Source organism: Lates calcarifer, linkage group LG2 (assembly GCF_001640805.2).
Source record: "Lates calcarifer isolate ASB-BC8 linkage group LG2, TLL_Latcal_v3, whole genome shotgun sequence".
Classification (NCBI taxonomy): domain Eukaryota; kingdom Metazoa; phylum Chordata; class Actinopteri; family Centropomidae; genus Lates; species Lates calcarifer.
The window spans coordinates 2,868,016-2,894,759 of NC_066834.1; the positions used below are offsets into that span (position 1 = coordinate 2,868,016).

General features: G+C 44.0%; 1 protein-coding gene across 12 annotated transcripts in view; it reads left to right on the forward strand.

Moving 5' to 3' along the window:
- Positions 1 to 572: 572 nt before the first annotated feature.
- tjp1a (tight junction protein 1a) overlaps positions 573 to 26,744 on the forward strand; it is an 80,145-nt gene continuing 53,973 nt past the window's right edge. For 4 of the 12 annotated variants that reach the window (XM_018686242.2, XM_018686243.2, XM_018686239.2 and 1 more), the window contains exons 1-2: positions 576 to 809; positions 10,435 to 10,648. In XM_018686242.2, the coding sequence (XP_018541758.1) occupies positions 718 to 809; positions 10,435 to 10,648 (306 nt within the window). In that variant the 5' untranslated portion in view covers positions 576 to 717. Of the gene's footprint in view, positions 810 to 10,434; positions 10,649 to 25,555; positions 25,586 to 26,744 lie in introns of those variants that run through there. The other 8 variants (XM_018686241.2, XM_051073850.1, XM_018686245.2 and 5 more) reach the window with 7 other exon arrangements.

The window sequence follows — 26,744 nt, forward strand, 5'->3', positions numbered from 1 at the left end:
CTTACTCCTCTCCTCCTCCTCCTCCTCCCACCTCCTCCTCTCTGAACCTAAGTGTTTTCTAATGATCCAAACCCTGTTGTTTCTAATTTTACCTCGTGGAGAAAAATCTCACCTAAAACGACGCCTCTGCCTCCGATTTCACAACACGGAGATCTCACTCAGCATCAGTTGGGTTCTCCCCTCTCTCCTCCTCCTCCTCCTCCTCCTCTGTCACTCCCCCTGCTCTCTCTCTCTCTCTCTCTCTCCCGTTGAACACACGCGCACTCTCTTTCCCACCTCTCAGACGTTTGGGTGCCACCGCCGCTGCATCCTCAACCTCTGACTCTGTCTCTTTCTCTTGACTCTCACTCCACAGACACAAAAATAAGAGGAAAAAACAGAGGAATAAGTGGCCGCAACGGGGGCGAACCACAACAATGACCCGGTCCTGACTAAAATTGAATGGATTAGCCAATCTATTCTGAGCTCTAATGAGATTAGAGAGTCAGCGCAGACATGGGTCGCGGCGGCGTGGTATCTTTCGTTGAGCTCATCGGGGACCGTTTTCCCTGTCAGCAGACCTCCAGACGTGGAAATGGCGTTTTTGATACAGAGGATGCCGCGGATGCCGGGGGACAATAACAGACATTTGAATGCACGCTCACCTGTGCCGCTTTTGTGGCGCGCGGATCCCTAGAAGTAGAAGTAGAAGCAGTAGAAGCAGTGAAGGAGGACAAAATGAAGTACCAGAAATATATCACGGTGATGCAGATGGCCATGGGAGTGACAGCCTCCAACAAAGACTGCCTCCCCGCTAAGAGACAGCTGTGGTGAGTATGGAGGAAGAGGAGGAGGAGGAGGAGGAGGAGGTGCGCGCGTGGATGGGAGCGTGTGTTGGTGCGTGCGTGGAAAGAGTGGCAAAGGTGGCGCGTCCTTTCATGTGGAGAATAAATAGCTTTAAAATTAGCCTCTTAGCTTTGCTGTCATGAAAGCCCCCCCCCTCCCCTTCTCCTTTGCCCGGGTGTCTCGTGTAAAGTTAAAGCTGAGCAGCTGTTGGCGGAAGTCCATCTCTCTCTCTTTTTTTAAAATACCTCAGACAACTGTTTTCATATTCGCACCGGTGAGGTCCACGCGCAGCGGGCGTCCAGCCAGAGACGAGAGGGCTGAACAGTTCAGTGGCTTTCTGTGCAGCCGTGCGCGCCTCGTGCGTGTGTGCCTCGCGCGTGCGTGCTGTCCTTCTGTGTTTATCTGTGCTTTCGCCTGGTGGACTCTTGTTTGTTATGATCCGCTGGTGAGGGTGAGTTTCACATGCAGCGGACAATACAGAGCAGGTGTACTCACAACAACAACAACAACAACAGTATAGAACAATGCTGTCCGACACAGTCTGCTTATGATCTAAATTGCACCTGCACGCGCCCCCTGTTTCCCTTCCCTCGAGCCTTTTAGCGAATTGCAGCTTTAAAGAGTAATTGGCTGATTTGTGTTTTCCCAGTAAGTCTCTGCGCTCAGATCTATTTCTGTGATCTGATGTAGTAAAAAAATGTCGGCTGGTTTCTTCACTCCATCACTTATTCAGCAGCCTCATGCCTCATTTAAACCACAATGTGTAGGAGTTGTGCTCATTGGTTGTTTATATCTCTTTTCACCATCAAAGTGTGTTTATCCTTCTTTACATTCTCAGTGTGCAGCCAGTGAACTTACCCACTGGCTGCCATCTTTTTAAAAACACCTGTCTCCGTCTGTTTCTCTTTTTTATCGGCTGTACTTCATTATATTCCTGCAAACAAGGATTATTCTCATCCCAAATTAAACTGGTGATTGTTGTGAAGCCAATCAGTAAATCATTTGATCCATAAAACATCTGAAAATAGTGAAAAATATATGATTTTCTAAGTTCCCAGAATTCAAGGTGACGTCGTTAAAATGTTTGCTTTGTCCAAACAACAGACTGAAACCTGATTTATTGATTCATGGATAGAAATCAGCAGTTTCTAATTCAGTGATTAGTTAATCATTTAAGCCACTCTTGCTGTAAATTCTCTGACTCCAGTTTCTCCAGTGTGAGGATTTAATGCTTTTCTTTGCCTGTGTGATAGTAAACTGAATATTTATACATTTTAGAGACAAAACAACAAGTTAGTTTATCAAGAAATGATGGTCAGGTTGATTAATAATGAGAATATTCAGTATAAATGTTTGTATTTGACAACATGACAGAGGCTGTTGTACACGTCCTGAGCTGTGGTTACTCTATAAGTCGTATTAAGGTAAACTGGAAGTCTTTTCCCTTTGCAGATTGATATTAAGAGCCTCATTAATAGAAAAAAGGAAGATCAAAAAAACATGACATAGCAGAGTAGTGTTCGGTCTAATTATAGGCTCTCATTACAATGGGCACATTCAGTTCTTCTTCTTCTGTAATCCACATAGATAACATTAAGCACGAGGCATAATCCTTCCAGATTGGCATTACTTTACAGTGAGACGACAAACACTGGTTTATTGTAATGGATGTCCAAACTGGGTCCTGGGGAGTTCATCCTAAATATAGGGACAAACGGCCTCGTAACTTTGCACCTGACTGAACCAGAAGTCATCAGGCCTGGGAAAAGGACAGGTTTCCTCCTCTTAGCTCGTGTGACTGCTGTCAAATGTGTTGCAGAGGACGCTGTGGTGACTTGGGTTTTGACACTTCTCCCTTAAGAGAGGCGCGGCGGTGTGTCCGGGGCCATCACATCATGGTGGGGGAAGGGGGCACGGCCATTAAAACAGGATTACTGTATCTCCTCCGACAGCCACTTTAACGAAGGGAAGCTGAGCCAGCGTGCGCCTGCAGTGTGTGTTTCACAGAGTCGCCCCGTGCGCTCACTCGCATGCCACGTCCGTGTTTCATCAGTGTGAAGCTGAGTCTCTGAATCAGGAGGTTTGCACGCACACGAGGAACTCAGCTACTCTGAGTGCTCAGAATCAGGTGCTCATCAGGCTTAGGTTCACACCCAGATGTGTGACAGTCTTTGAACTCATAGTAGCAGAAAGATAAATAAGCTGTGTATACATAGCCGAGTCATTTCTGAAATCAATTGTGGTTTGTTTTTAAAGCTGCGAAGGAAAATGATGCTGAAATAAACGATGAGGGTGAAATCGAAGACGGAGGCGGCGTGAGCTCCGTCTGTGGTAAAAGTGAACACACAGGGGAGTAACATGATTTAGAACTGGCTCTGGTTTTTATGACAACACAAAACACAAGAGGGAAATGGTGTGATTGTTCCTTAAATGAGCAGAGATGAGCAGGTGGTTGTGCGCCAGATGGTGTCATTTACTCCACCACTGTTTATTTATTTAGCTTTTTTTCATGTGGGTCATGTCGCAGACCTAATGATGATTAGTGGTTTTAGCTCTTATATCCTGACCAGGTTCCTCCTCATTCAGAGGGAGGACTTTCTTACCAAGTCACCGTTCATCTCTGCGGCACAGCTGCTCCGACATGCACCCTGTCAGGTCATCGGGCGGCGTGGCGGGTTTTTGTTTTTGGTGAGAAGTCTCGGACTCCTTTTCGTAATCCGTAAATAATAATTAGCTTGATGTCGTGTGTTTAAACTGGTGGCGACTCTTCCTAACGTGGGTGTTTGGTCCTGTATGGAGCCAGATGTCGACTCTGCTCCCCTCCACAGTGACAGCTCCGCCTGGCGTTCTCAGTCCACCTGCTTAATGATGCATAAAGACAGCGTCCCTTCTTCCCCCCCCCCCGCTCTTCAGAAACAAACACACACACACACACACAACTCAGCAACTCCCGTCCTAACCCCCCCACCACCACCACCCACCCTCCACTCTTCCAGTTCCACTCGTGGAGGCCATGATGCGTAATCTCACACAAACTGACAATGCAGCGCATTAGTTACCTCAGCAGGAGCCCAAGTCCAGGGTGGGCCTGTCATGATAATCAGTAGTTTTCTGAAAAACATGCAGAAATACTCTCTCTCTCTCTCTCCCTCAGTATCTCTCTGTCTCTCTCTCCCTGAAGTCAAAAAAAAGACATTTTCTGTGAAAGTCACGAGGTCCGATCTTAAAAACATGACTCATGACTTTATTAGAGTCTTGGAGCAAACATCCTCTCACTCTCCACAGCCCTTTGTAGCAAAGGTGCACGTGTGTGTGTGTGTGTGTGTGTGTATTCAGTGTTTCTGTCCATTAGGAACTCGCATGTTCTTACTTTGGCAGAACGGTTGTAATCTCCTCTCAGATGGTTTATGCCACTAAAGGGAACAGATTACACAGGGTTTATTGACTCGTGGCTCACCCCCTTACCCCCTCCCACTCTCTGAGCATCCTGTGGTGTGTGTTTATGTGTTTGTTAGTGTGTGAGTGTGTGTGTTAGGGCCTTTAGTGATAACTTTTCAGGTTATCATGAAAAGAAGTTATCTATATGTAGTTTAAATATTTATAATCAGTGAGACTCTGCTGCTGTGATTTACAAAGAAAACTCAATGCAGCGTACAGGGTCTATAGGCTAACTCCAGAATATTTGGGTGCAAACTGAACTTTTCCTTGTATTTTCTTCATATGCCACGATATAGAGAGTCAGACTCGTAGCTACAGTAGAGCAGGGTGTGTTGTAGAATCAGTTGGCATCAAATACTGGCTGATGTTGTTCACTTATTCTTTGCAGTTCATTTTATTCAGGCATGATTCTACTCTGCAAGTTTCTAGAGGTTTTGTAAAGACACCAGCATTTTATATATTTTAAAAATGATAAAATATTTGGTTCATAAGGTGCCTATGAAAGATGCTTTATTCAAGATGTGAAGTGAAGACTTTGACTCTCCAGCTGCAGCCTCCTCGAGTCTGACCGCAGCTCGAACACAGGGCAGGTCTGGATTTATGCGATATCGAGCCTAACTAGGTGCCTGGTAATGGGCGCTTAAGGAGCCTGTTGGCGGCAGTGATGGTAACAGAGGCCTATCAGAGACTCATCGTCTCCGGTCAGAGTCAGATGCGGAGCAGCAATGACTTTTAGAATCTGTGAGTCACACGTTCTCGGCCTCTGGTGACTCTCGACTGTCACGACGGCTCACAGGAGGCTGACAAGATGGAATCCATCACTGCCGGCCCACAAATAGAGAAGGACACAGCAGAGGGGATCCACTTTTGTCTGACCAGAATCTCAATTTATTCTTTTTCCTTCTTTTTCCCCTGCTCGGCAGATTCATATCTGTCACCACAACATTACATAATTGAGTCTTTTTCTTAATATGATGTAACAACATGATGCTGCAGTGTAGTGGAGGACGTCTGAAAATTAATAAGTGGCTGATTCAGTCAGTGAAAACCGATGACTACACACTGGCACAGAGTGGGATGGGTTACAATAACTAAACGTAGATTAGATTCTCCATCTTCCATGTCTGACCAAAAGCATCACTGCAATAAGCAAACACTGATGTTCTGAAAAGGAGAAAATAAACATTTGATCGTTTCCTGTGTTGAAAAAGTTTTTATGGTTTTGTAATGAAATCCTGATCCATATTTCACATGGAAAATATTTTAGGAGGATAACCGTGATCTCAGACTCCTCCTGTGTTTGTTTACATATCTTTTAGAAGTTAACTCCTGGTAATGAAACATTTATATTCAAGCTACTTTCATGGACCAGCTCTGAGGTCGACTGTGCCTGTGTTGATGTCTGTTGTGCGCGTATGGTAGCAGTGGTTATTGTTGACCTGCCTGTTACCCTCCTCACCGCAGGGGTCAGACGGCACTCGGACACGACCGTTGTCCCGTCTCGTTTGATACATGTCTATATGCCTAATCTGGTCTGTCCATCTGTCAGGCCTGTCTGGCCTAATCAGGGTCTTGATCCCTGTCGCAGATTTTCCCTCTCCCTCCTCTTCTTCCCAGGTGGCTTTCAAAGGGCTTCCAGACTCCCAGCTAGTAAATAACAGCCTTTGAAATGTGTCTCCCTCGTTTTCTCTCCTCGGTTTTAGCCAGCCTGCACATTAGTCATTTGTTTCATTCTTCTGTTAGGGAGGGTCAGTGAGGTTATCCAGATCAAGTAGGATGTGTCATGCACCTCTTGTCACCACTTGTCCCCTGAAGTAGGAGGAGGGGCCCTTTAGCAGAATGATGCATGTTCATCAGCTGCCATCACTTCCGGCTGAACAGTCGAGCATTACGCAGCAGTCGGGGCGACCTCTGAGCCACACACTGACAATGCCCCTCTGTCCTTTGTCCCTTTGCATTATGGTCTTTCTCCCCTTTCCCTCCACCTCTGCCCCTCAGCACCGTTCACCTGTCTCCTTTAGTTTCTACTTCTTTATCTAACTTTTAGCTTTCCCACCTGTGTGGCAGCGGCCCAGGCGAGTGAGTTTATATGGAAAGTAAAACAAACGACTAACGTACCGGCTGGGTAAAAGCTTCTTTGAAAAGGTCTGGGAATATATAAATGGAAAGAGGGGAAGTCAGAGGAGCTATTTTGGATGCACCACTGTCGTCTGCGGAGCTGGAAGATATGAACAAAGGCAAGTCCCAGGATGGAAAGGCATCTCATCAGAGCACAGTCCATTATTATTGGACATGATATAAAAAGCAGATGAAGATAAAACATGGTAACACATTCTTCTCCAGGAAATATGTGAGGGGGATGATATCTGCGGTGTGTGTTTCTCTTTATGTGTGTGTGACAGTGGGAGCTTCACCGCTTAGGTAGAGGTGTCAGGATTGGGATGAGACTCACCTGCTTCTGTCCCCGTGGTTCTCACTAAGCGGAAACAATTGTTCTGCAAAGTGCTCTCCATCTGAAGATCTGTCATAACCCCCCTCCCTCCCTGAGGTAACAGGGGGTGTAGCCTGTTAGCCCCTACCCCAAACAGACTTTAATATTTTTGTGCATTTTCTATAATAGTTTTAAAATCTCCAACCACAGCACTTTGACTCTTTATTATTGTGTTGTGGCAGATTACTCAGGGAATCATAACGACACTATAGAGACACATTACGCCGCTTTAAGTCGCCATTTATATTTCTGAATCGGCAGCAGCAGCAGGGGACAAAACTTCACCGTCGCACATCCTGGCTGTCCTCCTCCGATTAAAACTTAAATGACTGATATGACTCCTTTTAATTGTCACCTTTTAGAATAAATAATAGCAAGTAATAAAGTAATGATTTTAAAATTAGGCTACAACATTTACACCCTGCTGGGATTCTGGGATGAGGTAATCTGTAAAGCTTTGCCAATGACCTCTCAAATCCAGGGCAGGAGGGAGATTCTCTATTTTGGGCTCAAGTCTCATGTAATATTCATAAACTTCACCTCTCACTGCAGCCAGTACCTAATGTTTCTTGTTATTTGTTTATTTTTGTGCTATAAGACGCTGGCACCGTCTGTTGTTTGTACTGACGGGGTCACTTTGGGTACCCAGGCCTGTGTGAGAGGTTTCTCCAGTTTTTCTCCAGAGGCAGTGAAAAGGTGAAACTAACTTCTGTCTGCACAGACAGCCAGACTCTTGTCTAATCCACTGGCCTGCGTGGCTCAATATATCTTCCTAAAAACCTGCAGCATCACTGATGATAAATCATTCATAGGTCAGCAGCGAGTGAACAGTCATACGTCTGCTCCTCCTGTTCTTTATAGTTTTAATACTTGCACCTTGCTGCCTCTCAGCTTCTGTCTGTTTTCAGGTGTAGGTGGCTCAGATCATGCCTGTGTTTATTATAGTGTATTCACTGTAAAACACAGAGAGAGACAAAGGATACAAAGTGGATATCTTAAAGGGAACCAGAGTCTTTTTACAGGTGTTTTTTTGTAGCGTTGGCTGTGCCATGTTTGGCCAAGGAGGATGAAGACGTAGAATAAAGAAGATCAGTAGTTGTACGGTTGTTGAGTGCAGTGGTAAGTCAGTGTATTCAGACCTGAAGGTTTTTTAGTCTGTGCTGCATCATAAAATCTTTTTTCAAATGTAAAACTTCAGGCCTCTGCCAAAGACAAACACCGTTCTGAATTATTTAATCTTGGCCTTGATCCTGAAGTGTTATTACAAGATGATGTATAAAGTGATAATATCTTTTAGTGCAGGATTAGCAGAGTGAGCTTCAGGTTGTAACGCGCCCTCCTTGTCCGTGTCAGCGTTCCTCATTCTTAGAAACAGTGTTGTTAAAACCCTCAGAGCTCCATAAGCTGCTTCTGGATGTGTAAATGGAGTCCCCTTGTAAAAGCAACACTGGGATTACAGTGACAGAGACCGGGCTCCTCTAGTTTCTGTGTTTGTGTGTGTGTGTGTCCTGGCTGTTGGTAAATACACAAATGCTTTGTGTACAGGTCACAGTAGAGGACAGAGACTAGGTTTGGACGAGTATATCGGCGATTGGCTGAGTCTATTACCGGTTGTTTTTCTGGGCACTTTCTAGCTAATTTAGCGATCTGCCTCTCTGAGAATTAAACTTTGTACATAATTATTCTGTAAGGCACAATTCGAAGCATGCATTTACAGGAACTGGGCGTAGTTGTTAGCTCATATTATGGACATTTTTCTGTCTCTACTGGATGAATTGACATGAAATTTGATAAATTTCTTGTCGCAATCGAGTAAAATTTTGAGAAAATCCTTTGTACTTTCACAGGTTTTTAACACAAAAAATCTTAGATCTGTTTAATTAGTATTAAAGGAAAGTAAGAGTGGTTGTATTTTCTGTTAGGGTACTTTTCTTCTTCTATAAGAGGAGTCAGGGTACAGCAGAGCACGGTGCCTACTGCTTTCTTCGTCACTGAATTGAGCAAGGTAGTAAATCAGCATGCATGTGTTTATTTTGAAACTGTTTAGCGTGAATCAAAGCAGATACAAAACAGGTCTCCAGGCTGTTCTGCTGAGACACAGTGCAGCTCTCATACGAGACACACTGAGCTGCCTCGAGCTTTCTCACTTTTTCTTATCAACACAGAGTTTCAGCTGCAGAAAAAGGAACAGGAGAGTGAGAAAAACTGCAGTATTTTTAGTTAAATATGTTGAAAGTTTACCGTCAGGTTTCTGTTTTACTACAAACTGAAACACGGCCTCTGTTGTTTTTTATTGAACCTTCTATCTATAGACACATTTTGAAATCCATACCCTGCACTGGACATAAAAGCAGAGGCAACACGTATTGACAGAGCTTTAGGTCTAAATGCAGATGGAAAGTGCTTACCATACATGCTGTGACAATACTGGAACAAGTGATCAGCTACAGGTCGTCAGCATTATTGTATTGCACTCCACACTTTACAGGTTATTGCTCCAGAAGAGCTATTTTTGGAGCCACGTGAATCCATAGTTTTTACATCCTGGGTTTTCCGGCTTTCGGTGACTGACGTGCAAGTCCTCTTCAGAAAATACTTGATAGGCTATCTGTCAGTTTATCAAAACATGTGAACGTTACCCAGCCCTCTCCATGCCCAGAGACTGACGGGCTGTCAGTAGGTTTATCTTTTTTCCAGAGGACTGTCATGTGTCGTCAACTTTAACACCGTCTAATACTTTTGTACAAGCCTTTGAACTGACTGATGACTTGTCATTATGATACATCTCAAGTCCGAGAGATAGTCCATCTTCTCCTTCAAAGGCTTCAAGCTGTGACGTATGACTTTACTGCAATACTGTGAACAAATGGCTGTCACAATTTTCCAGCACTAACAGAGGCAGGTTGGTTTTGTCCAAACCGACACTTGGCACCTCCAAATGTTTGAAATTTCTGCTTGAAAAGTGACGAAAGAGGTAACGTTTGTTGTAGAAGATGCACTCAACATGCATTAAGAGACCTCAGCAGTCTTTAAACCACGTGTATGCAGGGTGGTGAACATTTCTCTTTTTGTATTTTATTAGGTTTTTAAGGCATGAGGTTGAAAATGATTTCCCTGGTGATTCACCTCAGATTACCCTGGAAATCCCCTCCCTTCGCAGCTTGTAAGAGGCAAAGCAGCTTCATCGTGGCTTAATAATAGAAGACAAGTGGATGCTCCATACCTAGTCTCCATTTGCAGGCACTGACATTCAGCCCAATTATTCACACTTGCTTGAATGCCACTACAGCCAACAGGAGAGGATGTCCTTTAAAAAGTAAAGACGGCAAAAGAAAAGTTATGTCACTTTGATCCTCCAGGCATCTTTATGTTCTCCCTCAGATATGCAGCAGCGCCCGCTCGCACTGTGAGCACTGTAGATTGCTCTTTGGAGGAAACGTGACCATTGTGAACCGTGTGGTATTTAATGTGAATGTGTCACGTTGTTGAGCCCACAGGCTGTACACCATCAGAGTTTAAAACATACAGTGCCTGAAAGTCTCAGGTATGTTTGTGTTTTTGAAGCTGCGACACGACGCGACGTCAGCTGAACATTCAGGCAGGGAAAGTGTCGCAGGACCAGAAAGTCGAGGAGTCAAGCGTCATGGTGCTTTGTTGACGTGTTTTTTTTCCTGTCGCAGGGTGACCCCACCAGATGGAGAGACGTCCCCCTCAGGTGCTCCCGGGTGTTCAGATGGGCCTATAGGTGCTACCGGTGGCGCTGGTGCTATGGCAATGCCTGCCACCTCCACCCTCTCGTTGCCCATGAGCCAGGGTAAACCCTCCCTGCGTCGCATCAAAGGCCGCATTCACCGCAGCAAGAGCCTAGACAGCATCGACCTGCTCGACTCCAATGTAAGTCTCACTCACGACTAAACACACGAAGGAGGAAAACTGAGTGCAAGACGCTAAGGCCGCGACAGATTACTGTTTTTTACTGTACTGAAAAATATCCACCATTCTCCCATTATTCAGTTATCAAAAGCAATAACTGTATTTTTTCTCAACTCAATTCAAATAACTTTATTTATCCCCGAGGGGGCAATTAGAGAGCACGAAGAGCAGTTCAACAAATCAAACACAACACACTTGAATGAAAATAAAAACTTGAAAAAGCACATGATAGCAATAACAAATAAATACTGAATCTACAGTGCAGTGCAGCCCTGAGAGGAGAGAGCAGGAGCCACCAAACACTGTGTGTGTGTGTGTGTGTGTGTGTGTGTGAATAATAATAATTGTGTGCACCATGTGTGTGAGTGTGAGTTTGTGTATGTCAGGAGGGTGGACAGCGGCTCGGGGATGATTGGGAGCTGAGGAGCTGAGCAGCCCTGAGGACAAAGGTTGTTAAAACAGTCCCGACAAAATCCTTATCTGTAAAAAAAAAAAAAAAAAAAAAGTATTGTGTGTGTGTTTTATAGTCCTGCATTAAATATAAGCTGTTATTACATTCACTAAATTACACTTCCTGTGATTTCAAGGGAGAATAAATGGCCGAGAAGTCCAAACACTTTTTTTTTATCCTAATGGTTTCATTCACATTTAACATTTACACAAGCTGCAGCACACACACACACACACACACACACACAGGATGACCTTTGGTTATGCAATATTTCTTTGGTTTTCAGATGAGCACAGTTTAACACGTTCCATATGTCTCTCTCTATGACTGGTTTATTCTCATGAAAAGTATTAATCTGATAAATGATAAGCCGCTTGGACCTAAAAACCCTTCCTAACTCTGGGATTGTCCATTGAGCTGAGAACTGCGTTTGGCCCACTCTCTCCACCGGTCATCTCATGCGTACTTGTGAGTGTGTGAGTGATGTGGCTTTTGGGAAAGCAACCAACGGTTTATGATGTAAAAGCATGCCAACCTGCTACTAATGCACGCTTGGTGAGGCTGTTTTTTTTTTTTTTTTTTGTGGACACTCAGATGCAGATAAATCTCTCGCCTGCACAGCACCACTGAACGCCTGCCTCCCCCCCCTGCTACTTTCTTTATGTCTTGACCCTCTGTAGATGTCTCCTTTAATAAATGCTCACAGTGTGATGTTTCCTCATCCACCCCCAACCTTCCTCTCCATGTTGACAGTCCGTGGTGTGTGTGTGTGTGTGTGTGTGTGTGTGCATGCTGGTTGGGTGTTCAGTATTTTAGCTGGCCTTAATTGGGAGCTGCCTGGTGTGTCTGCGTAAGGAGTCATTATTCTTCTCCTGTACAGCAGCCGGCGTGTCGTCGGAGCAGGACAGAGACTCGTTATGATTGCGTTTAAAAGAGGCAGCATTTGCAGTTCAAACAAGTTAATCCATTATTGATGTGAAGGAGGGCTGAAGGTGGACAGCGGAAGTTGCAGCACAGCCTCAGTGATGCAACACACACACACACACACACACACACACACACATCCGCGTCTGCTTGACTGAGTTTGTCAGTTTGATTGACTGCTGGCATGAAGTTTCCTGTCAGTTTCTAATTCTGAGACAGAGGTGAAAATATCTCATAGAGGTGAGCCGTCTGACCTACATCACGGTTTGTTTTTTTTCTTAAACTTTTCAGACGTGAGTGAAGTAAGAGCAGTGGCGAGGTTGTTACTGGAGCTGCAGAGGCAGATGGTGAATGAAAGTTAGATGTGGCTTTGGTGTTATGTCATCTACAAAAACAAAAAGTTGTAGCACTCGTGGAGCTCTTCAGGTCAAGGGGGAGACACGTCGTCCAACTATAGCCATGCTGTTACTGGGGTAAAAACAGGGCTGGGAAATATCTAATTGTTCTTTTTATGACTAATATGTATGATTACTGTCTGTGTATTATATTCCAGGGCTTTAGTTGTGTGGGAGTCAGCATATTATGATATTAAAGACCCTGAAAACATATAGTTCACTCACTAAGAGAGAAATTTTCACCAGGCTTTACAGAGTACACTTTGCCTCAGTTTCAGGGTCGTTGTATCGCTCGCTGTCACACTGTCAAAACTTAGTGGGACATTTGATCAGAGCCACTGTCAATGAACATTAACCACAAAACAGTCAAGACAACAACAGCAACAGCTGACGCTATGAAGCAGCTAAGCTAAAACTACAACTGGACGAGACCCTGTAGAAAAATCACAGCTGCTGCGATGCAATTCAGTGTTTTGCCATTTTTCTAAAAAACAAAATGTGATAAGATGTGAGGGGAAATCTAAATCTCACAGCGTCTTTAGTTGTTATTTGCTCTGGTGCACGCTTCATGTTTCCTAATGTGTCTGTCAGTGATGTGGATACTGCAGAGAAACATCACTGTAGACAAGTCAGAGATGCTTCACAGGTTCAGGTCCATCAGCCGGGATCGTCTTCAAACGCAGCCTCAGGAGAACCTTCTGAAGTGGATCTGCTTCCTTCTCACAGCCTCTCTCTCAGCTAAAACATTACACACCAGCTGTAAATCTCAGTCTATATATACAGCATGTTTTTATCCCGTTGAGTATTCAACTAAGGTCAAAGTTTGCATGTGACTCTCAGGCATTCTCAATTACGCCTCTCCTTTTCCATCAAGAATATTGAAGATGCAGTCTGAAAAAACGGCCTCCGTATCCATTTCATCTCACTGAGCTCTCACTCCACGCAGCGGTATCGGCTGCTCAGAGCACGTTACACAAATACATTAGCTTCCATTCTCTTGCCTTGCCGTGGACCATCACAAGATGTCCATGAGCGCAAGACTCAGGCATGAATAATAGATGGAAGAAATGATCTACTTCATAATGCAGTGTTCTCTTTTCTTTTCACTGTGTGATAAAAACAGCACTGTGAAGGCTGTGCAGAAGAGAATCTGAAAAAAAAAGAGTGTGTGGTTAAACTGGGTGAACTCACCTGGGATTTCAGATACTATTTATTCAATACAGACCGATCGCTCCTCTCCTCTATTTGTCTTCTAATGCAAAGTAGCTGCCAATGTGTGGAGCAGGGGATTGATTCTTTACAACAGTGTCAGAGGATAGATAGGTGTGTGTGCATGTGTGTTGCTGTAAAGTGTGTAGTGTGACCTGATATGCAAAGTCCTTGGGCTGAAAGTACACACTGTTTTGGTGAGATCCATGTGGCACAGCTCTGTGTGATCACTAGTTTGACTCCCTCCTGATAGATCTTGCTGCTCTGTGGCCTTCATTTTCTAAATAAGACAACAAGAATACACAAAAAGGTTTGGAATCAGGGTTAGGGTTCATTCACGACAGAAAAAAACAGCCAGATTTTTTGTTTGACCACCGTGTATCCTCTGAATTTATCCAGTCAGACTTTACAAAACAGATTTAACTTCTAAACGTTCAGGTCAACTTCAAAGTTGGAATTCCAACTGAGAGACTGTGATTTTTCTGAAAAACACATATGAATACCAGACCATTGTTCAGTGTGTAATAACCAAAGCCATATTTACTAGATGTGGTGTTATTTTGTCAGTGTGGAGTATTTTTAACTCTCACACGACCACCTCTGTGATCACACAGCAGTCGTAAGATGTCAGACGCCGTAAACGTTTGCAGGTCGTTAATGTGTGAATCTCTCCTGTCTCTCTCTACAGCTCTGTATCTCCCTGTATTCAGTGTCGGGAAATGACAACATAAAAACAGCTGATGCTGTTGTTTTCCTGGTCAGCCCAGTTTCTTATTTTACTCTCCAGGCGTTACTGTGATCACACATCTTAGATGCTAATTTGGCATCCTGCTCATGAGTGAGTTTTAGCGTCTTTATCTGAATGCAGTCCTCTTTTTGGCAGTTATTATTTGTTGAGTTGTTTTTGCATAGGTGGGATGCATAAATAAGGACTGTCCTCATGTTGTAACCACAGCTGTAGAATTTATTTTCCAACCCATCCCCCAACCCAGTCTTCAAAACCCTCCCACATAAAAATACATTTCATATACAGATATGTAGATCTCCCAGGATGTGCAGATGCTTCCACACACACAGACGTATCATATATAGCTACAGATGTGTGCGCACCAAAGCACCAGTGGCACTCTTCATATGTACTCACACACATATACCACACATCTGTGTATTTACAGTGTCAGCCTTACTCTTTTTGCACACAGGCACGTTAGGGCTGGGTATGGAACTTCGGTTCTTTTATGGCACCGACCGAAATGCTTCGATACTATGGTATCGAACGATGCTTTGTTTTAAGGTACCAAGGAGTTAGTCACATGATCAAGATCTGAAAATGCTGCTGGTGATTGGCTGTAACGTTACAGAGGCATGCAGGAAAAATACGTGGTTACGCCCACAGGCGCAGTTCACCTGTGTCTGTGTCGAAGCGGTTAAAAAAATGTGACAAAGTCAAGAGTGTGTCTCCATTTTAGCAAGATTGATGCCAATAGTGTGCGATGCAATATTTGCAAAAAGGACATCGTTGCTAAGGCCGGCAACACGAGCAATTTGATGAAGCAATTTAACGTGCACGGAATCAGTTTAAGAGCAGAAAGTTGCTCTGTGTTCAACTGCACTGACTGTTGCTTGTTTTTTTGCACTGAAAATTATTTGTTGTATATTTTTTTATGTTTGAAAATTGCTTTAAGTGGAAAAATGCCAAAGCTGAAAAAGATTTGTACCATAATGTAGTGTAATTTTGTTAGAATTGATTTTATAAAATTGGTATTGGAAAAAAGAATCAGGAACCGGTATCGAAGTCAAGGTATCAGTATCGAAAAGCTCTGCCCTGCCTACAGTATGTATGCACTGATGTGTGCATAAACATAAGTCTGCTGCATCTGCATACAACGCAGTACATCACATGTTATTCCCAACACAAGCATAGACCTGTGCGTGTATGAAGACCTTGGGAGGAGGGAGTATGAGGCTGTACTGAGAGGAGATGAAAGGAATTTCATTCAGCAGAGACTAAAACACAAAAACAGGCCAAACATGTTTTGCTAAGTGGTTGAGTAAAAAGCCTCTTTGCATCCACAGGATTGACCTCAGTAAAATCTATACTGAGATTTCTCCTGTAAATGATTTCATTTGAATGAAAGCAGGCATGGAAACCTTTTGGTTGATTAGATAAAGGAGAACAATGCAAGTAATAGGAATGACAGGTGCCCATTTAAATGGTTTGTGGTAATGAAACCTTCCTGTAAAACGCAAAATGTGGAGAAATCCGTTTCAGAGACGGCGCCTGTGGAACGCCTGCGAACACCGAACATACTCCATCATTTCTCTTGGTCGGGTCGATGGGTGCAGACCAGAGGTGGCAAACACTCAAACACTGACTGACAGAGAGAGTGGAAAAGAGAGAGATTACAAAACAGAGTGATGAATGCGAGGGAGGAGTGGAGGTTATGACACGGATGGGCTGTATGAGGGATGAGAGAATGGTTTGACAGCAGGGTGCAGGATGTTCCGATTAGATGAATATATTTTCTCTGGATAGACGGGAGGCTCCACAGACGCCTTATAACTCACTCTCCTCATCCCTGTTGTTCTCGACGCACAACAGGACAAAATTGCATTGTACATGCGAGTCGTCCATCTTACCTGAGCTGGAACAGGCTGCTGGAAATTGTCTGCAGCCTCTGTGATTACGTCCGTGATGCCTGGACCGGACGTGGCGTTACAGCAGCAGCAGTGGTTATTTCTGAACAAATGATTAAACCTGCGGCAGCGCTAAGCCTCTGGGATCAACATACTCATCATCAGTGTGGGAAATTAACACCAGACATCAGCTAAAAGCTGCTGAGCGTCTAACTTGTATCAGCCTACCTGCTGCTCCTTTAGAACAAGTCAAACTTGATGCTGGTGAAGACGTTAGTGGCTGCAGGATGTTATTACTGCTCTCTACAGGCACACACTCACAGTGAGGCTGTGGATATATGATGCAATAAAAACAAAGCAGCACATGAAGTCAGCGGGCATCTTCTCTGTCTTTACCGTCCTCTAGGGGCAGCACTTATACATTTTTAATGACCAGTGTTGTACGGTAATTCAAAGACAGGCGTGTTGTATGTGATACTGTTTGTATTGACTTAAATATCACCAGCATCTGGCCAGTGTTGTTATTCTACTATAATAAGAACGATGTGTGTGTGACGGGAATGAGGAGCGGAGGATAAATCGTAGTGCGTTCACTCAAGTCTAGTTTGAAGTATTTCACTTGAGATTTTCCATTTTTATTCTGCTTTACTTCTACTCGCCTACATATCTGTGGGAAATAATGGACTTTTTACTCCTCTGAATTCGTCTGTCAGCTGCAGTTACTGTGTTAATAAGGATTTTACCTTCAGAACATGTGCTTGTTTTTGTAGGATATTGTAACCATCCAGCCGAGTATAATTTCTGTCAAACTTCAACATTAAACTGCTGCTCACACATTAATTTATCAGAGAGAAAAGAGATCCAGACTTTTACTTTTGATACTTTAAGTACATTTTGCAGTTTTTGTTAATGTTCACGTACTAAAAGTCTTTTTCCATCGTGACATTACTCATTTTATTTGTGTAAAAGAGCTTAAGGCAAATTTATAAAGTTGGATAGCAAGGTTAAGTAAAGGCCATGCTTTACAGTCCTGTTGACATTCCTCTGTGTACTTTCCACTTGTCATTTGATGTTACTTTTCCAGCTCATGGTGTTTGATCTTGTCTGCAGGCTGCGGGTTCATGGCTGCCATCTGGGACGGGCCGACGAAGCCCCTCGTTAATTGCGTTCGCCATTAACCAGCAGCAAATCCATAGGCTTTAGCTTTCAGATTCCCTATGGCTTTGATTTTGATCGCAGTGATTCATTAGCTGTTTAAATACACAGAGCCCTGTGCATAATGACACGCTCCCTGCCCCTCGTGTCGGCTCATCCCGCGGCACCGTGCATCTGTAATGTCAGGCAGGAAGGGCGGGCGTGGATCAATGTTGGCTCTATAGATAGATGAAGCAATGATCTATGACATCCACAGCAGCAGCAGCAGCAGCCTGTAAGTGAGAAGGCCTTATTTAACACAGGGTCATATGGAACAGTTCACATGAAATTAGATTAAATTAATCAATCACTCTTGGTTTGCAGGGTGTGTGTGTGTGTGTGTGTGAGAGATCTTTGGTGAAGTGGATGAAGAAGGGATGCCTGGCTGCATACATTGCAGGAAGTGTGTCTTCATATTAGTATGTCCGGCGGTCTGCTGTCCTCTGTGTGATATTGATTGGTCGCATTAGGGAGTCTGCAGGTCAGCATTTCTCAGATGGAGGAGGGCAGGGAGTGGGCATGGAGAAATGAACCAAAGGGCACGGGCAGATAGGATGAGACTGATGGAGGGACGAAAAATTAAAAGAGAATGATGAATGATGTATCGATGGAGGAGAAGGAGCAGTACTGGTGTCGTCGCGCTCGCGTGACCACAAGCTCAGCCCCGCCCTGTCGTATTGATCTAATCTGCTACAGCTGGTTAAAGATGACCTATTGTTCTCGCCCTCACGCCCTTTGTTTACGTGTTTGTTTACAGTGTATTAATGGTCATTTTTGCTCACCAACACGCAGGTAACTGTCAATACTGAATAAAGAACATTAAGCACCATACTGGCCTCGCGGTGTTTACCTAATGGAGGAGCAGAATGAATTTTATTGATCAGATGAGAGCAGCTGACCCGACAGCAGCACATACTTCAGCCCTTTCCCGTGGGACACCGATGTTTCCTCTAACTCTGCTCAAGGTGCCTGTGCCAGATAAGCTTTAATGGCAACATGTAATTCTCTTATTTAAACCCTTAGAAGTCATTTTCAGCCTCAGTGACTGACAGTGTTTCCTCAGTGACCTTCAGTGGCTCTGCTGTTTTGATGTAATTTTAGCTTTGCTTTCACATCCCTCCCTGTTTTGGGTCCCAGCTCCGTTTCTAGTCTGAGCGCTGAAATGTTTTGCTCTGAATAATTTATCACACTTAAAAGCAATCACAACACCTTGTAGTCTTGAGTTAAATTAAGCTAAATGGCATCATAATTCTCCATTCTCTGTAACAGTGCTGGCTTTTCGTGTTTTTTCTATTTTTTAATCTTTAAATTATTGGGGGGTTTTTTTTTGGCTCTGGTTCGAGCACCGTGACGGGAAAACGCGCAGTCGGCGGTTCGTGCGTGAGATGTGTTGGATTATGAAAGAGAAGATTGGGTTAATTTATGACTTCAACATTCATCTTGTACCACGTGGCAGCGGCAGCAGCAGCAGCCTCGTCTAACGAGATGGGATGGATTCTCGGCAGCTCAGAATTTAGGCCCCTCTCCTCTGTTTCCATGGCAACACAATTACTTTGCCCCGGGTGTAGGAGGTTAGGGTGATAATGCACACAGGTTAAAGTGATGTGAATGGGCAGACTTCGGCCTGAGGAGAAACCAGACTGAAGTCTGCAGCTATGTAAAAAGGCTTTTTATCTCTTTTTTTATTGATCTGATTTATTGATTGGTGAAAAGTCTCTGTGATAAATTTCTTGTAGTTCTCTCATTTTCTTCTTCTCCTCAGACTGCCTGTGCATCAAAGGATGACTGTTATATAACACTGAATGTTTCTTATTTAGCCACCATCAGTGATGATTAATCTGTAGATTAAATGAATTGTTTTGTCCATAAAATGTCAGAAACCTGAGCCATAATTTTCAGCTGCTCATTGTAACGAGTGTAAATGTCTTATTTTGTCCAACCGACAATCTGACACGCAGAAATATTCAGGTTGGTATCACAACCCTGACATTTGAGAAGCTGCCACCAGCCCAAAACATCTATTCTATTTATAAAACAGTTGCCTCTTGATCGATCAGTTTTCTCCCACATGTTACCATTATGCTAAATTTTGCGCTCTCAGTTTTACCGCACTTCAGATCATCAGTGTGGTCGTGAAAGACAAACTGAGAACTCGTCGGACACACTGTGGAAGCATTAAGTTCATTCAGAGAGCAAATACTTGAACCTGAATAATCAATAGAGGAGACAAACACCTGAGACAATCACATCTCTGAGCTGATACCTGAGACTGATACATAAAATGAAAAAGGAAATGCATCTTTTAAAGTATTGAAATATTTTAAAGTAAGTTGATTTCTAGAATAAAGTAAAACTTTATTTTGTATATGATACTTGGACAGGTTGTTTCTAGCTCGTCCTGTCCCTCTGCACTGTTGAAAAATATCACTTTCTTTTTATTGCCCATCGTTCAAGTTCATTTGTCAATAACCCAATATTCTTCTCATCACCGCCCACCATCTCATGAAGCAGTAATAGCCATATTTCTATCAAACATTGTGTGTCCTCAGCAGCTCATGAAGAAGCGTCACAGATTCCAGTTCAGTGTTTGATATTAGAGATTTCAGACAATCTTCATGATGAATGAAACTGCTGTTTGCAGCAAGAAGATGTAAATGAAATCTCTTTTGCTGCCAGTAGCTTTGACTGAACTCTGACTCTCACACACTTCAAAAAGGTTTGAAGGTTGAGCTGAATTAAAAACAGGTCTGTTATATAAATACTTGTAAGTTATTTTCTCTGTTGTAGCACCACAGCTGAAAATATGTGGAGAAAATCTTCCTCTGTGTACGTCAGTCGTCTTAAAGCACGATCATCTGATGTCGTATCAGTGGAAGTGCTCGTATAGTGTCACCTCTGTCCCTGCGCTTCATTTTACCGCCTGCCCTCTTTTAACAATGTCAGTCTCCTCGGTGCTGCAGGTGCACAGAGAGATCTCTCTGTCTCCAACCTCTCCCTCTGTGCAGGCACCTCCAGGGGCTCTCATTTCATGTTTGACTTTTATTTTCCCTCTCAACTAAATTGACCACCAGAAATGTGAAACTTTGTAAAGTGAGACGCCCCCGGGGAGAGTCATGATGCCAACCGGCAACCTGGCTTTGTGGCGTCTGTCTGCAGAGAGGAGTAAAGCAAGTGATGCGGGGGGAAGAAAAAAAAATAGGAAATGGGTTAATCAGAGCCGACGGGTGCATGAAGATACGTGTGTGTGTCTGTGTGTGTATATGTCTTTCTGTCCGTCACTGCGTGTGTGTGTCTGTCTTTTTTTGTTTGTGTGCGTGCCTCGGGAGGCCTGCTCGCTCGGGGGCAGGGGGGGCTCTCAGGATGGATTCGTCAGAAGCCGGGGGCTGTGCTGTGCACCATTAGGATCAAGGTTGCTATTTCAGGATGCTACCTGCTGAGGGATGTACTCTGCTCGCAGTTTTGATGGCCCCTCCGCCCAGGTCCATTAACCCAGGCAGAGATGGCCTGTGCTGCTGCTGAGTAACTGGGATGGGACCTATTTTCACAAACTGACCAGTTATTTTAGTTCAGATATTTATATGTTTGTGACATCAGCTGCTGTATATTTTTATTTTAATGACTTTTTCCAGTTTTATCACTAATCTCCAACAGGTCTGATTACAACACTGACATGTTTTTGATACGGACTGTCGATACTGACGCTTTAACAGCTGAAGCTGTTTCTTGAATGATGGATAAATGACCCATCATTTTGCTGAGGACTCCCAAAAAATGCCCTCAAAGTCTGCAGATAATAATTTGGCAACTGATGCCTCAGTGTTTAAATGAGTGTGTGCGAGGGCAGAAGGGTGTGTATGTGTGTGTTTCTTTGTGGAAAATGAGTCAGCATCTTTTGCCGATTGACTTCCACAGCACAGGGACACAAACTGATCTCTGACCTCTGCTGGGGCTAAAGGTCACGTCCAGCAGGCATGAGACAGTTTCAATCACTGCTTAAATTATTCCATTTTTTAAGTTAAAGAGGAAGTACACATTCATCTTAAATAAGTGTATTACATTGACTGATTTTATTTAATTAAATGAATGAATTGAAGTGAGCGCATTTACTTAATTACATAAAACAGGGCTTTTTAATAAGCTGTAAATAGTTTATAACACATTATAATGTAGTAACAAGCAGATATAAGCACATTTATAATGTGCAGTCTTCTAAACAACTGATTAACACTGCGTCTAAATCCTAAACACGAGGACTTAAAGTGTTAGTATCATAATCCCACTCACTTCATGAGCCAAACAAGAAACTCAGAGCCATGGAAAACACCGTCATGTTTCTGCCAGTTCTGTCCCTTGTTGTTACCATGCACAGAACTGTTTACTCCACCACCACGGTGCAGTACACCTGTGTGGCCACTAACAGTGCTTTTGCTACACTGAACGGATGAACAGAGCACTGAAGCTCCCCTCCAGTCAACCCGTCTGAAAAGCAGCGCAGTGACAGTGTTCGTCCTGCAGAGGGCAGAGTTTCACCACTAACCGTCCAAACCTGACCGACGAGGAGACCGCTGACCTCCTCAGCACTGGTCTCCATTTTAAACTGTCTGAGTGGGACAGGGTGGGTTCTCCTCTTCAGCAGATGTAGGTGGATTTCATCTGTCACACACGTGTCGTCACGCTGGTTCACACTTTCCACATCTTTAGCATGTTTTTTAAACCATCTCTGTGCCGAGATGTGGAGAGAGAAGATTCAGACAGATGAAAACAGACTGAGCCGCCATCAATCATGAGTGAAAAGGAGGTGAATCTCTTCATTTTTGATGGCTCTTTGAACAAATATATGGGAAGCATATGTGGTGAATTTCTGCAGTCTCTGAATTCAAGCAAGCAGCCACATTAATTTCATATGTGGGCTAAATATGTTAATATTTCACCATTCGTCATCTCAGAGTAAAACTTGTGACAGATCTTTTGCAGATGCCTGTACTGTTGTGGCTCCCTCTGTGACTTCATGGGCAAAGCAGATGCCAGAAAATTTAATTAACTGAAATTGACATTCCAGAAAAGCCCACTGGGGATCTCGCTGCCAAGCAGAGTGGCAGATCTGAAACCGAGAGCAAAAACGAGGGGAGATGGGCACGGATTCATCTGCACTTTAGTGTTGTTGGCAAATATTTGCCAGTGTAAGAATTTCAACATCTCATCGTATCTACTGGCTGATGGGAAGAGACTGGAAAGTCAAGTTTTGAGCATTAAAATGAGCAGCTGGTTTAATTCTGAACGTTGCCGTCGGAGCCAAACATCAGCATGACCCCTTGGAGTAAAAGTGTAAGAGATGTTTGTGCAGGGAGCGGCTGGAGAAGACGGCGTGGACGTCGAGTACAAAATGTTCAGATGTTTTGTTCTTGTTCTCGTTGATGAATCAGAAAACGGGTGATATGAACTCCCCGGCACGCCCGCTCATATTTATGAGGCGGTGAGTCTTCGCTGGCGATGTTTCAGTAAAAATGAGAGAGGGAAGAGCAGCGGGGGATGACCGATCAGTCAGGTGATAGGGATTTTGTCATCTATGGGTCAGCGGCTTTTCTTAGAACCCGCCAAGACCGACAAAAACAATGCTCTACTTCTTTCTATTCTACTCTACTGCCCATGTATCATATCCCTTTTCCTGCTTTTCTCTTGCATGTAGTCTATCTGGTGCCATCTGTATAAGCTAGCACTTCAGCAGGACTGCAAAGAATAAAGGTGGTATTTTTTTTTAAAGAATCCCCACCTAGCTTTAACCAGTGAGCATGAGAGGAGTCCTGCTCCGTGAGGAAGCTCAGACAATATATATTTCTGGCTTATTTTCCTCAGAGCCTCAGTGACGCTGCCAGCAGATTAACTGTCCTCATATCCCTGTATCCCTCGTTATATCTCCTGCTTGTTTTCTTTTAATAAAAGCTGGCTGGCCTCCTTTAGTCCTGAAGCAGGCTGGCAGACAGGACAGGCAGACGAGAAGCCGAGCAGGTGGGCAGGAGTAACAGTGAGGGATGGTGGCGTGGCGGATAGACAAACTGGGCAGAGGAGGAAGACGTGTGGAGTGGGTGCCGGAGAAGGTCACAGCAGTAACAGACTCCTCTGTTCGGTGCAGTCGCAGAGAACGTGACATCTCTGTGACGTTGTCGCTTCTGATCGCGTCCTCTCTGTGTGAAGAGCTGCGTCTCCTGTCAGACACACACACATTCATGTATACGTACAAACAAACACACACACACTGAGTCATTGGCTTTGTCAGGACCAAGACTGACTGGAAAGGAGAAAAATCACCTTCTCAACACGTTCAACAAATCACAGAGTTGTAGATGAGAATGAAAACATTGAGAACAGTTTTAGGCTGTGAGGAATTTTCAGGTGTTTTCTCAGGTTGATGATTAACAGCCTGCGTGGTTGCAACAGTTACAATTCAAGCTCTCGACCCCAAACGTCGTCGCTCATTTCAGGCGGCTGGATGTGTCGGTGACGCCCCCCTCCTGCCCCACCGAGCTCCACCTCTCCCTCCGGGACTGCAACTCAGTCATCTCAGCCGCTGATGGTTTGTCCCTAATGGTGACCCATAAATAAAGCAGCAACCAATGGAGGGAATTGATTTCCAGAAGCACGGAGGAGTGGTGGAGATTTATGCCCCGGGTCGGACTCGGCTGCAGTGCCGTATATCACTCTTTCTGATATGTTTTGCCCTTCATCTTTTCTTCCAGGCCATCACTCTGCCTCTGACTCTAATGCACAGAACAGAGTGTTCCCCTCTTTTTGAGATTATACCACGTGCCAAATCTCTTTCTCCTCTCCCTTTGATCTTCTCTTGGTTTATCTTCTCATGTGCTCTGCTCACCTGGCCTGTAGCGGCTTTATCTTCCTCCCTGCTCCATCTCTCTGTCTCCCTCTCACAAACACACCTTTTAGTTATGAAAGGGAAATTGGCCAGACTCTGACAGACCAGCCTCTGACTCCCTGGAATTTGCTCATTTTGTTGATTTTCTGTTTGACTGTCTTAGGCTATGGATCAGAGTAGTCTTAGAGTCAAAGTGGTGCCTCTGTACATCATTAGAAAGATCATATATCATGGAAAAAGACGTTCCTAAACCCTATTTAGATCATTTGAAGCTAAGTAAGTAAAATTTCCTCTCGCTGGGTTCTTCGATATCTTATTGCTGGGATCCTAAGCAGTACATTGATCTGATGTGTCTAATCTGCATGTTCAAAAGATCCCATCATTTCCTGTAATCCCGCCCTCTTATTCTCTTACACTGTTAATCCAACTACACAGCTACATATGGACACGTTTGCTCCAGATTTGCACATTGTACGGCAGATGTTCTCCCTGCTTCTAGCCGTGTGTGTGTGTCTGTCTGCATGCATACATGCTGGTCCGTCCTGCTGTGGGCATCCAGGTGCTTCGAGCACCAGGAGCCATAACAGACCTGAGTTTATTAATGTTGTTCATTTCCTCTCGTCTGTTTGCCTCCGGCTGCTCGGCTCTCCGGTCCAACATTCCACACACTCCGCTGGAATTAAGGGAGAGGCCTGCGGCGAGGCAGGGAACGAGCTCAGGAATGTCTCTGTTATCACAGGGAGAGAGGACGGAGGGAGGAAGGGAGCAGGAGGTCAGGCCAGAGGGCCCCACCGTTGTTAGGGTTGACTTTAGTCGGGACTGCTGGAGCTGCAGGAGTCTCCACCATCAAAGCTTTGATCGCCGCACTCAGCTTGGCCCACGGGCTCATATTACCACAGAGGTGCGTGCCTCTGGCCCAATCAGAACACACAGGGATCTAATTTTAGAGCTGCTGCTTTTTAAATCAATATCTCCACTGCTATCAGTGGCAGTGTCATGTAGATTATCTCACGGCCTTCGCAGATGTCACACCAGGTTGGCTCTGCTCTCAGTCCACAGTGTGCGCTGCTGAGGATCACCCCGCATCCACTCACACACGCAGATGCACTGACTTGCATACTGCTCGTGCATGCAGAGGGACACATACACGGGCTAAAGCATCCCTCTGGCTGAGCCGTAGCTGGAGTCAGACCGTGTGCAGGCATATGCACGCATGTGTGGTGAGTGACGGTTTGATTATGTGTGATGAGCACGGAGCTAATCGAATGCCATTTTTGGAAGGTTATAGTGAAGCAGAGGGGTTTTATTTGTGAGTGTTTGACGTTCGTATGTTTAATTGATGCTGGTCAAAACTAGATGTTTCATCTTCTGGACAAACATGAAAGGAGATGTTTTTTCAAGGTGGATATTTCATTTCTGCTCTGAACAAGGTTACAAAAGTCCGACTGATCACGTATCTCTGCAGTTTGAAGTGTATGAAGTGACTTTAACTTAGAGCGTTGATGTTAAGTTTGTATTTTGTGTCCTGGTTTGCATCATTTTAAAGTTGTGGTAACTGTATTGTGGGCTTTGGTGACAGCAGTAAATCACACACAGAGTGTGGAGTTTATGAACACTAATGAATCTAATGAAAGCTAAGACAAGAATTCCAGGCTGGTGAGAAATGTTCTTTTGGAAATGTACTGGTAAATAAATTTCAGAGGTGAAGAAAGTTTGGTGAGAGAATTTATGAATCTTAATTTTAAAATGTCTTTTGACCGCTGGCAGCGACGAAGCTTCGGCATTTGACTCACAGCAATAAGATTGTGTCTGTGTTCTGTTTTGTGTTATGGTCCTCCATGTTTGCGTGGGTTTCTTGCAGACAAGCATGTAGGGTATTATACTTTATCATGTCATTTCACTACTGGTTCCTGAACTGGAGCTGGATCCCAGACCCATTGCTCAGGACAGAACAGATGCAGAGGACAAATTTCTTAATAAAAAACATAATTTAACTGACATTAATCCCAATATAAATGTCTTTCATCAAGCTTTAACCTAATGGTTTCATGTTAGACTTCTACTACAGCTATTCACAGCTTTTCTAGTGCAAGAAAAAATGCATCACTTACCATAAAGATGATGCATAATGGCCTTTTTTTTCCCTCACAGGCAGTTCTGTCCTGTAAAGCTTCTATATAATGCCTGCAGTTGAGTGTTTCAGTGCGAACTTCCGATGACGGGATTTTAACGTGAAATCCATTTAATCTCGTCCATGCATAACGTCCTGTAGCTTATGTATAAATACAAAGGGGATTATTTTGAGATAAGGCTTTCTGCAGAACACTAAGTGTTTTTGAGACACCTGAATATTACTTCAAAACGGATTACATTACTCAC